Consider the following 15,101-nt stretch of genomic DNA (forward strand, 5'->3'; position numbering starts at 1 on the left):
TTGTAGGTGCTACAAATAAAATCTTAGTAAAATTGAGATGTTGAACTTAATTTGACCCTCTATAAACTTTTGAATGTGCATGTCCAGTTGTTCAATGTTTCAGTTTTATGTTCTCTAACAAGGAGCAAAACAGCGAAATTCACATCGGGCGTTTGATCCATTAATATGCTAGAACATTTCCTGGTACAATTCAGATTGGTAGACAATCCTCTTCATTATGGTGTTCATGTTGACCTCATTAGACCAAGATGACACCTAACCCTTAATTAACAGTACCTTGCCATTACCCGGCTTTAAACTGCATGTTCTCAGAAGTCACTGAGCCGAGAGAGATGCAGAGAGCCACAGAAGTGGTCATTCTAGGGAATGACAGTGGCGGTCCTACCAATCAGACACAGGAGCGGATTCCGTCTCCCGCCGTCCGGCCTCCCCTAGGACAGCAGCAGTCATCTTGGTGTGAGGCTGTTAGTGTGCTAATCGCTTCAGCCTTACTCCATTATCAAGGTGCCTGGGCTCACTTAAGTGCAAGTCCATCATTTCTCACCTGCTCTTTCGGGGACAGTGTAAATACATTGATGAGGGCGGCAGGAAAGGATAAGGAATAATGTATCAAGAGTATCAGGAGATCTTCGCCAAAGAAACCCCACCACACTCATCTGATTTGCTCAGCTGTCCACCTCTGATTGTGTCTGCTTTATCATTTTCACCACAAGGGATGATATAAGCATCAAAGTAGATAGCAATCAAAAGTCAGAGTGATTCAATCGTGCAGTCCAGGATAGGAAAGAAAATAGTTGGACAGTCAAGTTTTCAGCAGAGAAGTCTCTGAGGATGATGATGATGATATCTGGACTATTAATTTGACTGACTGATAAACTCTACAGACTATCAAATTCAGATGAAAAACATAGATTGCATTGAATGAGCATGTGTCCAGAAAGTGGATCGCTTGTCAATTAAAAAAACAACAAAATCATTTGTCTCTTACTTTGGACACCATAAAAAACTAACACCATATGATTGTGGGAGGCATCAAGTTACCTGAGGTAGCAAACCTCACAAACATGATGCTGATCGGTGGACTAGACTGAGGAATGTGATCAAAAGGAGTTAGCATGTGGACGCTCCATGTGCCAGATCAAAATCATCCTCCTATTAAAAGAAGAAAATAAATATTCAGGAGACAGAAAAGTCAATAAAGTCAAATTAAACTGTAGCAGTGACACAGTGTTGAAGAATTAATACTGATTTATTTTCATGTTGCTCATTAAAATTAGTCAACAAAATAACATGACTGGCTTTCAACAAGACTGTCTTAGTATTACTTATGCAATAACTAATCCACCTATGTGTGTGGTATCTAGTGGTGTGTTGGTTTCAATTAGGGTGTGTTTGTTTTAAATAGGGTGTCAGGCAAATACATTTTGTAATCGTAATTAATCGCATGACTTCAATAGTTGACCCACAATTAATCACACATTTTATATATTTTCTAAATGTACAATAAAATATTTATTAATTAAAAATATAATACTCTTGTTAACATAAATGTGGAAAAAATGTTAAACCAATAGAAATATGGCTGCATCTTTTAGCCATTGATACAGTAATTTCATAATAATTTTTTTTAAGTACTGTAATGTAAAAAATGAGTGCGTTATTGGTTTGTGTTGGTCATATTTCTGCCACTAGATAGCATCATTTCATTTGTAAAATGCTGGTGACAGCTCAGTGCATTTTCATATTAAGAGCTATGATCCATCTAATCTTTAACATGAAGTAATTCTGCACATTTTTAAAATTGAAAAATACAACTTGACCCCAGTCTCCACAAATATATGCATTATTATTAAATTTAGTACTGCTAAATTTTGATGCATACGCATCTTCTGTGTTGCGACTGGAATTCCCCGAGTACAGGCTTTCCAAGTAAGGGGCGGTAATTAATCACACGTCAAAAGAATTAGTGGCATTAAAGGAACTTTAAATTAACTCAAAATTAACACCCCCCTAGTTTTAAACAACAATGTACAGTTTGGCTAAAGGACAACATGAGGTCCATGATGTTCCAAAGGCGGGCGGGCGGTCGTCCCAAATTCATTATCAACTTTTTGTTGGTCACTCCTTGATGGCTCCTTGAGGCCTTCTCCGGGCTCGGCGATCAGGTACGCTGAGAGGCCCCACCACAGTCTGTCAACAGTCCCGTCCACATGAGTGCACTTTGAGCAGATTTGAATCATTTGCTCCTTGTACTCACCTGAAAACAAACACATTCTTGGCCAAAGTGCTTTGTTAACATGACAATCCTACTCTTGCTCTTGGTCGTTATGCGCTAAACTGCAACCTCCAAGGTCAAACCAATTTAGTTTGGTGCTAAAAGAGATTCAAATCCGTCACAAAACTGTACACGTTGGATTTTTAAATGCTAATTTGATCCTGCTATTGCACTATAGTGGGCCAGTTGTGTTCTGGCACAAAGTGGAAGGTGAATAAATATACAGTGCTCCTCCAAAAAAAAAAGATTTATTCAAGGCTCAGCATTTAGCAGCCTTATCCTCTTTGCTGATGCTTGGAAGTGCACGTAGAGAGTGGTTTAATTGTTTCAAACGGGCAAACATGGGGAAGCAGGCACTTTGATAATCACCTCCTTTTGCGAGCAGAGTGTGCATCACGCAGGGGTGGGATGTTAAGAGGAGCTCTGATACAGGAGACGTGGTTGGCTAGTGGAGCAATGAAGCGGGTCAGGCCGACGGTAGCTCGGCGGGCACGCTCGCTGCACCCGAGCGCTGCGCTGTCCTGCAGGGCCCCGGCTGCAGGTCGGCGGCCATAATGGAAGCTGACAGCATGTAAATGAGTTTTTGAAGGAGCTAGTGAGAAGCTGGTCATTTTTTCTCATTCAGTGGTCTTGCATGTCCGATTGGTCGCCAGCTGTCAACCTTGTTGGGGAGATGGAGCGGGCGGGTGGGTAAATCGACGGACGTCTTGATTACAGAGCAGTTTGCCATCAGCCATGTCTTTTTCTTCTGTCTTAACTGTTTAACATTGTGTCTGCTGTACATGAACTAGACAACAAAATAGCAAAAATCATCAGTTATGGTGATTGTTATTAGCACATAATGTATTCAAATAAAAATACATTAATGTCTAGATGTAAACATTTGTACTTAGTGCTTTAAAAAAATAGCACCATTAGCATTCACTAATAAAATAGTAAAATAACATTCAAACTTAAACTGAAATGATATGCCAATTCAACAATAAAGTAAAATGATGTCAAGTATTAGAAAATAAGATTTGCCAATACAATATTTTAACCTTTTATTAAACAAAAAAAAGTAATTTAAGTACAATCCAATTTAAGTAAGTTCAAATAGTCAAATATTTAATAGTGTGAGTGTGCATATTTATACGTATATGCACCTCTTTTAAAGTATATCCGTCTCACCTCCCTCTCTCAATATTTTACATATACACACAATATCCTATTTAAAATGTAAATAAAGCAGATTGGAAATCTCCCAAAAAATGTTTTACTTCCCACCGTGCTGCCTCACTCACACGTCCTGTCCTCATTAAAAGCCCAGAGTACATAAATATGCAATTCTTTTCATTTGCCAAATTAGTTAGTTTGACTACTCATATTTTCACAACATAATTGTGTATATAATTCCCAAAAATAAAAATGTGACCTTACTTTTCTTTTGAAATAGAGCTTGTGAACCAAGCTTTCTCCTCTGCTTATATAACTTGTTAAAAGTTGCTTGCAGTGTAGGAGCAAAAGCGAAACCCATTTTCAGATGGATGTGCTCTCACAGCAATACAAACCTTCCCATGTGACTCCACAGCACACACATCAGAGCACTTAATGAACCTTAAAACCTGCTGAAACAAATTTAACAATGCATACAAAGAATCCACATTAAAAGACAAATGACTTTGTGGCTGTAACCATGACTGACTATTGTCACTATTTCTATGGCATTTTTTTTTTGGGGGGGGGGGGGGGGCATCTTTAAGTAAGCAACTACATTGGCCATATCGTCTATCAATCCACTTTCTCTGCACTTAATCAAATGCAGATTGTAAAGAAAGAGTTCTAGTGTGAAATTATAAATTAGATGCCAAATCTGTCAATATTACATTCGTCTTAGCTGGACACGAAGTGTGTAAAAAGTCTCAGCAAGTAAGCAGGACCCTACAGGATGGGGGAAAAAAAACATTGAGAAAAATGTGATTGAAATGAATGCAAACATTTGAAATTGGCTAAGCAATGGAGCCTCTGTGGGGATCCTTCTTGATTTTCTTCTTCATAGTCACGTTTGCTGTGAAATGCATGCTGTCAGGGGGGAAAAAAAGAGCTCAAGGTACATGCAGGCAGCTTATTAAAAAAAATACTCGTATATTCCTGTGTACATTGTTTGTTTTCGGCTGTAATAATGTTGGATGGAAAAATTACTTCAAATGTATACAGTGGAGAACTACATTAAAGCAACATTTCTTTTTGCTGCTATATCACTTTCTGGTTAATTAAGAGCTTTTTTTTCTCAACTTGGATAATGAAGGCCAACCAGAGGGTGTACAGTGATCCAGTGATAATTATTGTGCGGCATGCTCAAGTCATCTCAATGGTCCTCAAATCCATGACAGCGCTCATCATCGTCGCACAAAAGATTTGCAGAGTCTGTAATTGCGCGCTTTTATGGCAGCGCCGCCGCAAATGAACAGACCGTGAATATGCGCCAAATCAGTCATGAGAGAAGGATTTCCTTTCTTACAAAGACGTTGAGAAAATGAAATCATCACAGCCTCTTGTGATAATCGCATCTCATTAGCATTAACGGTAAAAATGTTTCGATTTCTTGTTTTGTCACAATTGCGCCTAATATGGAACACTTGGGCTTCAATTTGGATGATGAACAAAGCGTGTATGATTTGGTTCCCCTGACAACTTATTTCTTGTAGTCATTTGACATGTATCACTGATTGGGACCGGGTCGTCTTCGCATCTTGTCCAACGTGCTCGAAGCCAAATAGATGAGTTGAGTTACCTTGTGAGACTCCAGCTGAAGACCGTTTGGATCCAACAACCATCTACATTTTCAAGGGACATTTCTTTGATTGGATTTAATTTATTCTTAAAATACTTCATGATTTAAAAAAGTACTGTATGTCAATGACCGTAATATCTCTGCCGCGCTCTGGTTCGACCTCCTGGTTACGCAGGTGGACGTCCGACAGAGAGGCCCGCCCGATCGATTGTTGTGCCGGCTAACACAAGCATGGAAATAAATTAAGAGATCAAAAGCCTTCGAGAGGAAATGTGTCAGTATTCCACATTGTGTACAATACAATATCATCATAGCAAATTAGCAGTCTTCAATGGCTTCCACTGACTACGATACATTTACAATGTTAAGTCGGCGGCAGGGTCAGTCCTCAGGTTTCTTTTTTGCTGGACACTGACTTGGAAATGAGCATGAAAAGAAAGCAGCTAGTGAGATGTGAATGGAAAAACCCAAGACTACGAAGCGCCGGCGGAAATGAGAACAACACCATTTGTTCACATCCTAATCGGCATTGTGACCACAAGTCCAATAAGCTTCTCTACAAAGGTACAACATATAAAAACTGTTAAATATATAACTTTGAGGGCCTTTCAAAATACATTTAATGACATTTCTTCACGCCGTCTTTTCTTCTTTTTTTCCACGCATATGCTTTCTTCCTTCGCTAACACAACAACGGCAGCTGTCCACATTGTCACTTTTTTCTTCTTCTTGATACACAGTTATACGTATGTAGTACCTATATCTCCGGTTCCAGAATACAGCGTTGGGCTCAGTCCGAGGAAAGAAAAAATGGTCAAAAGTACTCCGTTGATCCGTGCGTATGCCAGACAACGCAAATTGTCCACGGGTGGCTTAATGAGGACACGAGCAGCGAGTGTCTACTGTGTCAGTCCTCGCGCATTTGCTCTTTGGTCTATAAAAATATGGGAGGTCTGCTCCAGCAGAAGGCCTCTTCACAGCACACAGCACTCACTTCTCCAAAGCGCCCCGCTGATGTTCTAGAAAGGTGAAGAATTGCGGCCAATTGTTGCCTTCAGCAATTCCGAGGACTTCCGATGGGGCGCAGATCACCCGTGACATTTCGCAAGAGTCCGACCCTCCACAGTGACGAGCAAAAGCTGCTAATTGGACGGAGCAGGAAGAAGTGGAAAGCAGGCGACCATGTTGACCCAGCGACACACGCCGGGTGGGAGAAGTCTGTGGAGGCGCTCGCAGGGGACAGTGTTTTCCTGCGAGTCATATACCATTTATGTCCTGGGGAGACGAGGGGGGCGGGGTTTCTGAAAGCACTCCCTTTCTGGTGCTCTGGTGGTGTTACAAGACCTGCCGCCAAAGACCAAGAACAGAGCAAACAGGAAGTTGTTAGGAGAGTCATGAGTCAATTGGAGTCTTTTGACTTTTCAACAAAATCTTTAAATACTTGCAGCAAAAACTGGGTTTACTTTAGGTTGTGCTGAAAAATCAATATGGTAATATATTGTTGTGGGCCTCTTTACAATACTGTGCACGCATCAATATGGAGTCATAAAGTTTACTGGCGCATCTGTGAAAGCTGCTCATTACTGTGCAGTGCACACAGAAGACATTCGAAGAAAACATTTTTGCTAGCCAACATTATGAAAAAATCCTTTTTCGAAAAATGTGTGTAAAGTAATGTCAAATATCGCGATATGTATCACCTTGAAGGCCATCTTTCCGGCTACACGTATTGTGTAAAAGTCAATAGCAAACCATAGTTTACTGTGTAGTATTATTAGTAGTGCATAGCCTATTTTGATACATTTCCTTAGAAATGTGGCACAATTTAAAGGAGATATAAAATTGACAGTAAGTTTTACTGCCAAGGAGGATTGCTACCGCAAAGAAATCTACTAAACACAGAATTCCTTTTTTGCTCTCAAACAAATTTGAAAAGAAGAACATTGCAACACAAAGAAAAGACAGATAACTGCTGAATCTCAAGACAAGGTCCAAGACAGACCATAGCAAAATAAAGACCATCGCACCACCACCACCACATCAGATCACCTTGGTCTGAAAAACCAAGAAACACAAGACCTCAATCTCAAGACAATGACTGAGTCAAGCTCAAGTCTTGAATTTTAAATTGGCAAGCAGCACTAGGCTTTCTTTGCGCTTATGAAAATCCGGTTGCGTGCGTCATTTTATTTTGTCCTGATCTTGGCACTGATATTGTGTTTGTTTAGTTTTTGCAGTGTTTGATGACTGCTCAACGGAAGCTACAGTCACTTGCATGCCCAATAAACTAATAGACTAAAAACTACAGGATTCATTCTCCACCAAGTGAACAAAGTGACTCCGGCAGAGAAACAATTAATCTTGCAGCAAAAAGACATATCTGGAAGTGTCGGCAAAGCATCTGGCAGCCAAAATAATGGTGCCGCCGTCCAAGATTGTGGCAAATGCCACTGGGGTTTGAATGTAATAATAATCAAGTTGAATGGAGCAGGCCATGCAAGAATCAGCTGTTGGATGGAGAACAGGTATGCAATCATAATATCCAACAGTGAGCTTAACAAATTGCTGGCAGTATTAGATCCAGTCAGTGGTGCAGGAGAAAGGCTATATTTATTTTCAAAGTCAAACTTGTAAAATGAGATTGAAACCACGTTGCTCTGTTTTAAGAGTTTAAACTATTAATACAGGAATAGGGATGTAACGATATCCAAACATCACAACACGATATTATCACGAAGGTCACACGATACGTAAAAATTGTAAATATTGTAAAAAAAAAAAAAGAAGAAGAAGCTGATCCTAAAAAACAACAACACAATATTGTGCTTTTGTACAAACAGCAATGCATATAAACAACCTACCATTTCTAATAACACTTACCGGTAATAATGATGGAATTAACTTGCTAATGCACGCACACATTGATATTGACACGCTTCGCAAGCATATTACATTCCCCTTCATCTCAAAATTTTAAAATGGATTTTAAACATAAAAGGACCAAAACATGCCTAGTGAAAATTAAACTGCACTAAAAAAAATAGCCACCAGAGGGAGCTAGAGCTGCACAAATGGAAATCAACCAGATTTTTTAAACACGTGCTGCTTTAAATATCATGACATGACGACAACGATATTGTGGCAGTTTTGATATCGCGATTTCACGAGATTGCCGTTATCGTTACATCCCTAAGGTATAGACAATTGTAGTCATTTTTAGCTATGTCCCTATCCCGCAGCAGTAGCTGCTATGGGATTACTGTCAGGCAATACTCGCGGCCCTACTGGGAAATCCTACAATGGCAGTCAAGGATGCTGGACTGAAATGGAATGCAAATGGCTAGCAGTGAAATGGTCTTGTTTTCCGTAAACTACCACATGCAGTCGGCCGTGCTCATTTTCTTATATTCCCACAATGCTCCTCTTTTGCCCGTACTCGCAGACACACACAATACACGCAGACAAACTCGCACCCGCCTTGTGGCAAACAGCCACCCATAAATCTCCCTCACACAAAAATCTCATCTGGGGGAAATGCAAGTCTCCTATTAAAAGAGGAAGCAATGTCAGATGAATATCAGATGAATTTGCCCTATGAATAAAATTCCCAGGACCTAGGTGATTATTACCTTGGGTTTATCAGGAAACTGCCATATTACTCTATTTTATATCTTATGAGAGCCAACGACTAGATGCCATTCTTGGGCATGCAGGAATGGCGAGCGAGAGCAGAGAGAGAGAGAGAAAGATGAAGTCTGGCTATAAACTGACTGACAAATTTGAAGCGATCGTCGAGAGTGGTGGCTGCAGCGAAACGTAAATAATCCATGTGTATTCATGTCTAATTTGTGCACAGTCACAGCCGGGCATTCCACTCAATACATATCGATATTCATCCAAGGAAGAGGAAAACATTGAATTCCAGACACATGACATCTTCCTGTCTTGAGGCGCAGCAAAGGATGCAGTACATTTGTTGACACATTCTATATGTGCTTGACTTGTGCACTAGAGTGAACGCGTACGCAGGCACATCTGTTGGCGCGAAAGACATCGGCATTCATAATACATAGGCAGTCACTCTCCAGCTGGGATTGAAAGCAAATTGCCGCCAACATATGACCGCCACAACTTGACATTTCCTCTGCGTGTGTATTCTGGCCGGCTCCCTTGCAAATGTCAACGCACACGGACCCGCACTAAACGTGTTAAAGGGGGCATTAAAGAAAATGCATCCATTTGGTTGCCACCAACACTGACATAAGTAAACACATTCAAAACTTTACGTGTACTGTATTTTGAAACAAAACTGCCACCCAAACACTTTAGTCAGATTACTATGTACAGTATAGTATTTATTAGTGAAGCTTACAGTTGACAATAAAAAAGCAAATATATTTATATATTTATATATATATACATATATACATATATATATATATATATATATATATATATATATATATATATATATATATATATATATATATATATATATATATATATATATATAAAGGGTGTCAAAATTATTTATAATTAACGGCACACATTTTTTGGAAAGCCTCTACTAAGGGAATTCCAATCGTGAAGCAGCAGAAATGTCCACATCAAAATGACCCAATATAAATGCACTGTACTACACTGGAGCTAAAATACAATGTATAAAGGGCAGAATGTCAGTGTGGAGGAGCCATTTGGACTGTGTAGCACTTCCACCGCTTCTCTGCTTTGAAGAACTAACTCGATTAGCCGTTAGCAACGAGCTAGTTTTCTCCAGCTATCCAAGACGTGTCTGTGGCACTGGCACTCTCAAACCGTGAGAGCCAAGAGTCGAATGGACGCTGTCTTGTGACCCCAAGTCACCCTATCTTTAGATGTGAAGTGTATTTTATTCAGCAACAAACAGAAAATAGCTCTTAAGTGTAACAGTCATGGTCTTTCTTGGCTTGCTAGCAGCAGAGCGGCTCTAGCTAGGCTTGCAGTAAAGCGGTGTCACTTTACAATCGATGCGCATCCGAGAACTTAACAAAATAAAAGCGTTCAAAGGAGTCACTATAACACAATTTAGCAGTAATAAATTAAATAATAATGCATATATTTGTGGGGACTGGCGTCAAGTTGTGTGTGATTAATTTGCAATTAATCGTCAGTTAATTATTGATGTCATGCGATTAACTACGATTACAAATTTGAATCGACTGACACCTCTATATATTTGAAATAAAAAAGCATCAGTGTCAACTTAAGTAAACTATACTTCTTAAATGTATTACGAGTTTTTGAATTGTTGTTTTAGTGGGCATTGTGCTGCCTGATAAACATTTGCCTGATCATTTATCACTGAAACAGTCACATTCCTGCTGCATTGTTGCACCTCCCTCCCACAAAAGCCTGCCCGATGAATATTCATCAGCAGGTTAGCAATGAGCCACAGGTTAATAAGCGGTGGGAAATGGCTCGTTACACGCCTGAAGCAGCAAAACTGCATGTACGTACGCAGCATGCACAGTCCTCCAGACGCTCAAGCAGCTCGCTATCTGTCGAGTTATGCCACAAACGAGCCTTTTTTGGTATGTTTTGTAACAACATCAACCAGATGTCTATGCTATCTGCTCAATACCAGATGATCAGAAAGCTTCTTTTAAAGAGGCAACATGACATCCCATCCGCAGAAAAATGACCTCAGGGAACAAATGCATTAATTCGCCTCTGAAACAAAGAACTTGGCTTGTAACCGAGGTTATGTCATTGTCTTTCTTTATGGGGCCCATCGTTCTAATTGCATTCTGGTCTTGCTTAAATGGTGGTAAACAGATCTTCTATGATGTGCTGTGCAAGTATCTGAGCATGGATTCCTTCAATGTCTATTTTTAGCTGCAAATCTACCAAGGGGCTCGCTGTCTAGATGGGAAAGAAACAGCGGGATCAGATTTTCTCTTAAAAGCAAATCATAAAAGGGCCCATAACTGCCAGAGATATTGACTGGTAGAGGAACCTGCTTTTCTGAAGCTCAACAAGAATGGGCACTTTTATGACTTGGTCCTAATCCTTTTTATTGCACCGTAAGTTAAGAATGTCCGTGCGGCTACTCCGCCGTCCCAGTAACGTGCATTAATATCTGCTGCCCCTGTCTGGCGCCTGCTTTCATCCTGACGCCATCGGAGTGAGGGCTCGCCAGGCTTAAGGCGTGCCGATGCCAAGCAAGAGCGGAAACAAGCTGGAAACACAGATGGAGCTGTCTTGTATTGCAGCACACATGGATATTTGCTAGTTTAACGCCCACCAGGGAACTGGTGGGCTAAACGCAAAAAGAAAAAAAAAGAAGCAAAACAAGGATGTCAAACAAGCAGACAGTTGCTTCAGTTATATATCGGGATTCTTGTGCCCATTATTTCTCTTGTTGGCAATTGGTTTTATGTGATCAAGTAAAAATTATAGTGTTCTAAAACATTACTTCTATTTAAAAGGAACCCCGACTGTCATGACAAGTTTGCTCTATATTATGTATTTGGTTGTTACTAACATAACTATGAGATTAATTTTTCAAAAATCATTTCCAGTTTAATACATTTTGTAGAAACTTTATTTGGACGTACGCCGCCATTGTTTTGTGTACGTTGAAACACATTTAGTGCGTTAGTGACGGAGAATGGCGGCAGGCTCTCTGCCGAGCAACGTGAAACGCCTATAAAGAAAGCAAGTTAAGCCTCGTAGCGTTCCTAAAGAAACAACTTGCGATCGGGAGAGTCACCCTCCCCCACACCGTGCTCTCGTCATTCACCAGACGCATTCAAGAGTTTTGATCGTCCCTTTAGGAACACAATGGAGGGTTACCTTGCTTTCTTTACAGGCGTTTCACATTCACAACCAAATAAATAATATGGTGCAAACTTGTCATTACAGTCGGGGTTCCTTTTAACAGTTTGGCCATCAAAATGTTTTGTCAAGGGATACAAACAAAGGGCTATTTTGGTACCTTTCTGCCTCCACGAGGACCACCGTGCAGGTTGGAGGGCTTCCAGGGAATGAGCGGGCTTGTGATAATGGTGGCGGTGGTGGGTGGTGTCTGGCTGCCTGTCAAGGGGGTCGTCAATGCTCTCCATAGTGCAACAATGTGGAGGGAGAGTCCTGTCACGTCATAGAGCCTGGGGGGGAGAAAAGTGCACAGATGAGGACGTTTTGCTCCGTCTGGACTTGAACACGGTCACGCCTTCACCGCCACCACTTTCACTTTAGCTTTCTTGTTCGCTAATGAAATACACTATAGACGTGTGGGAGTCCAATTTGGAAGGCGAAATGTTGATAAAATAACAACACGTAATGTAATCAGCATTGTGCTGTTGTTTTTCTGCAGCAGTGTTATTAGACTGGCTTATCAAAGTGTCACATTTAACCACCTTCAAAACTTTGGCAAACCGAGGAGAAAAATGGTTATGGGAGTTATTGTGCTCCAAAAAGGAGGGAGGGAAGGAGGGAATTAAAAAAACAACTCAAAAGAGACAAGAACATTTATTTGCTTTACATTCCCCTTGCGCTGTGCATGCTTACCGTGTGGATATCAAACACAATCTTTGTTTTTGTCTACCGGTTTGGGACAGTAGAATCACACAATTCACAAATTTTAGGACTTGGGATAAACGAAAACTTTCGAAAAAGCCTCTTGCCTGTTTTTATTTGAGAATCTGCAGTTCCAAGATAAGCTACACTACGCTAAAAGCTCACGCGTTTAAATGCAGAGGACTATAAAAAATATAATAATAGATAAACGTGGTATTTTGGAATTTGCATACAGATCGAAACAACTTGTGGCAGACTATCAAGTGGTCTAACAGTTGCATTTGTGTGAAAAATGGCAGAAAAATCACAGATAACAACATTTTTCCCAAAGGCGTTGGGGTGGCCAAGGCGGTCATGTAGCTCCTCCTCTAGTACCCCCTCTTATTCGTGCTGAAGTTTTTCACGTAATTTTCCTTAAGTCTGTTAAACCTCCAAATTGTTTAGATTTTGAGTGTCCAATGTGATTTAGATTTTAATTCAGGACAGTTATCTTAACGTAGTCTCTCAGCTTTGTCCTCTCTAATTACTCTCACAATTTGTGACACTAAGAGAAGCAAAAAATAAATAAATAAAAGCTATATGTGTCACAATGAACATAATAGTTCATCTGCCTTGTTCATCTGCAGCCGTCTGCTAATCGAAGACAGCGGCGTGCACATGAGCTATCAATCACTTCCTACTTTATGAAATCAATTATCTGCTTGTGCCAAATTGAGATGGCTGAAACACACCATTATTGGCAATCTGGCTTGGAAACATTAGCTCTTTACACTTTTCACTGGCCAGCAAAGACTTAAGCAATGCTCCCCACTTAGTACATCAATCCAAACGCTTCCTCTCTGAAGAACATGAGGAGACAGCACTTTTTTATTCTTGGTGCTTCTCCCTCTTGCCCCTCGCTAACACTCTAATGTTTTCCCCGAGTTCCCCAAATGGAAGGTGAGGTGTGCTGACTTGGCTCCCTCTAAAAGAAAACTCAAAACAGAATGGATGGTTAGCAGCAAGGGGGTCTTCGTCTTCCCATCTTTCTGCATGTCTGGGCAGGCCAAGCAGCTGTCTTCTTAGTGGCAATTCTATTCAATGCACTCTTTGGATGTGCCTGGAATACCCAGAGGGATCAATTAAAGAAGCTGGTAGCAACCCAGAACCTTCGCTGAAGGAGAGTATGGGGAGATCCCATCAGGATTGTCTTCAACTTGTTCCACAGGGAGACAACGATGCAGATGATGGGGAAAGGGCTCGCGAGGCCACTACCATTGGTGTGATTGCAGAAATACCCTCAAAGCCGGCCAGGATAAACAACTTTTTGTAAGGAGACCAAGATCAAAACATGCATTTTCTATGCTCCTTACGCGGGGGGTGGGGGTCCGAGTGGATGCTAAGATATTTTGTGCAGAAAACAGACAGCCACTGCCTGATACATGATTATCTTATGCTCAAGTTTGTTCCCACTGAAAGAGATATTGAGCAATGTTCCCATCCCCTGAGAGGTGAAACAGTCGTGATTATAACTGTAATTATGTACCGACAAATTCGAACCCCGAACCTCAGAACTGTGATTCTCCATCATTTCAAGGAGGACAGACACAAAATGAAAAAATTGTCAGCACAACACAGATACCTGAACAGTACTTTGCTGCAATAAAACCAAATGAACTGATAGTGGCCGGATGGTGTGAAATTCCTGCAGTAGTGACTGACTGAGAGAAACAACAAATACAGTCAGAACCTAAAATAGTCCATTCATTTACATACTGCACTGATGGTGATGATTTTGAAGTTGTTACTTAGAACCTAATGCTGCTTTACGTGCACAGAGCAACAAAACAGCAGCAGTTAATGCTCACCAGACAAAAACAACTTAAGTAATGCGGAATACTTTTGTTGCCGCCACCGCCGCTTCCTCTCTGCTTTCTATGCCTGTTTCCAATTGTTTGTTTTATCAGGCTGTCACAAAAACCTACCGGATTACCTGCGATTATTTTGTTTTTTCTCCTCTAATGGCGCAATCACTCTGCCTCACCCAGCGTCAACCCCATGCAGCAAACAGAGAAACAGAGAAAAAGGGCGCTTGTTGTGTCGCTTCATCTGCCAGTCTGAAACTGTGGAGGGCACAATGCCGAGCATCCTCCTCTGGGGAGAGCATCACAAAGCGGGGAGGAAGGATGGAAGATGACGGCTGAGATTACATTTGCCAAAAGACAGTGCTTTGCAAAGGCGGCAAAAGCATTTGACTGTGGTAACTCCACTCACTATATTGCCTTCATTTAGTAGCAGAGAAGATGGAGAGGAATCCAAGCCCTCCGCCTGAATGGCTTGTGTTGTCTCCATTTCTTGCATGGGGTCACTTTTCAAGGTCTGTCCAATAAATGAATATAATCAGAATAATATATGGTAAAAAGATTCGATACAGTTTTGTAAAACAGTTTGGTATGAGAGGTACTTGCACATGCAAACAAATCAGTGCACTTATACTGCATGTCATTTGTTGCAGTG

The 15,101-nt window shown here is 40.8% G+C and overlaps 1 protein-coding gene across 2 annotated transcripts in view; it reads right to left on the bottom strand.

The window, feature by feature from the left end:
• Positions 1 to 3,305: 3,305 nt before the first annotated feature.
• Positions 3,306 to 15,101, bottom strand: part of tafa5a (TAFA chemokine like family member 5a) — a 144,996-nt gene continuing 133,200 nt past the window's right edge. For both annotated transcript variants that reach the window (XM_086060190.1, XM_086060191.1), the window contains exons 4-5: positions 12,025 to 12,193; positions 3,306 to 6,392 (exon numbers count right to left, since the gene is read on the bottom strand). In XM_086060190.1, coding sequence (XP_085916316.1) covers positions 12,185 to 12,193 — 9 coding nt within the window. In that variant the 3' untranslated portion in view covers positions 3,306 to 6,392; positions 12,025 to 12,184. The remainder of the gene's footprint in view (positions 6,393 to 12,024; positions 12,194 to 15,101) is intronic.

This window comes from Leptonotus elevatus, chromosome 17 (genome assembly GCF_054856555.1).
Source record: "Leptonotus elevatus isolate MCC_2025b chromosome 17, RoL_Lele_1.0, whole genome shotgun sequence".
NCBI classification, from domain to species: Eukaryota; Metazoa; Chordata; class Actinopteri; order Syngnathiformes; family Syngnathidae; genus Leptonotus; species Leptonotus elevatus.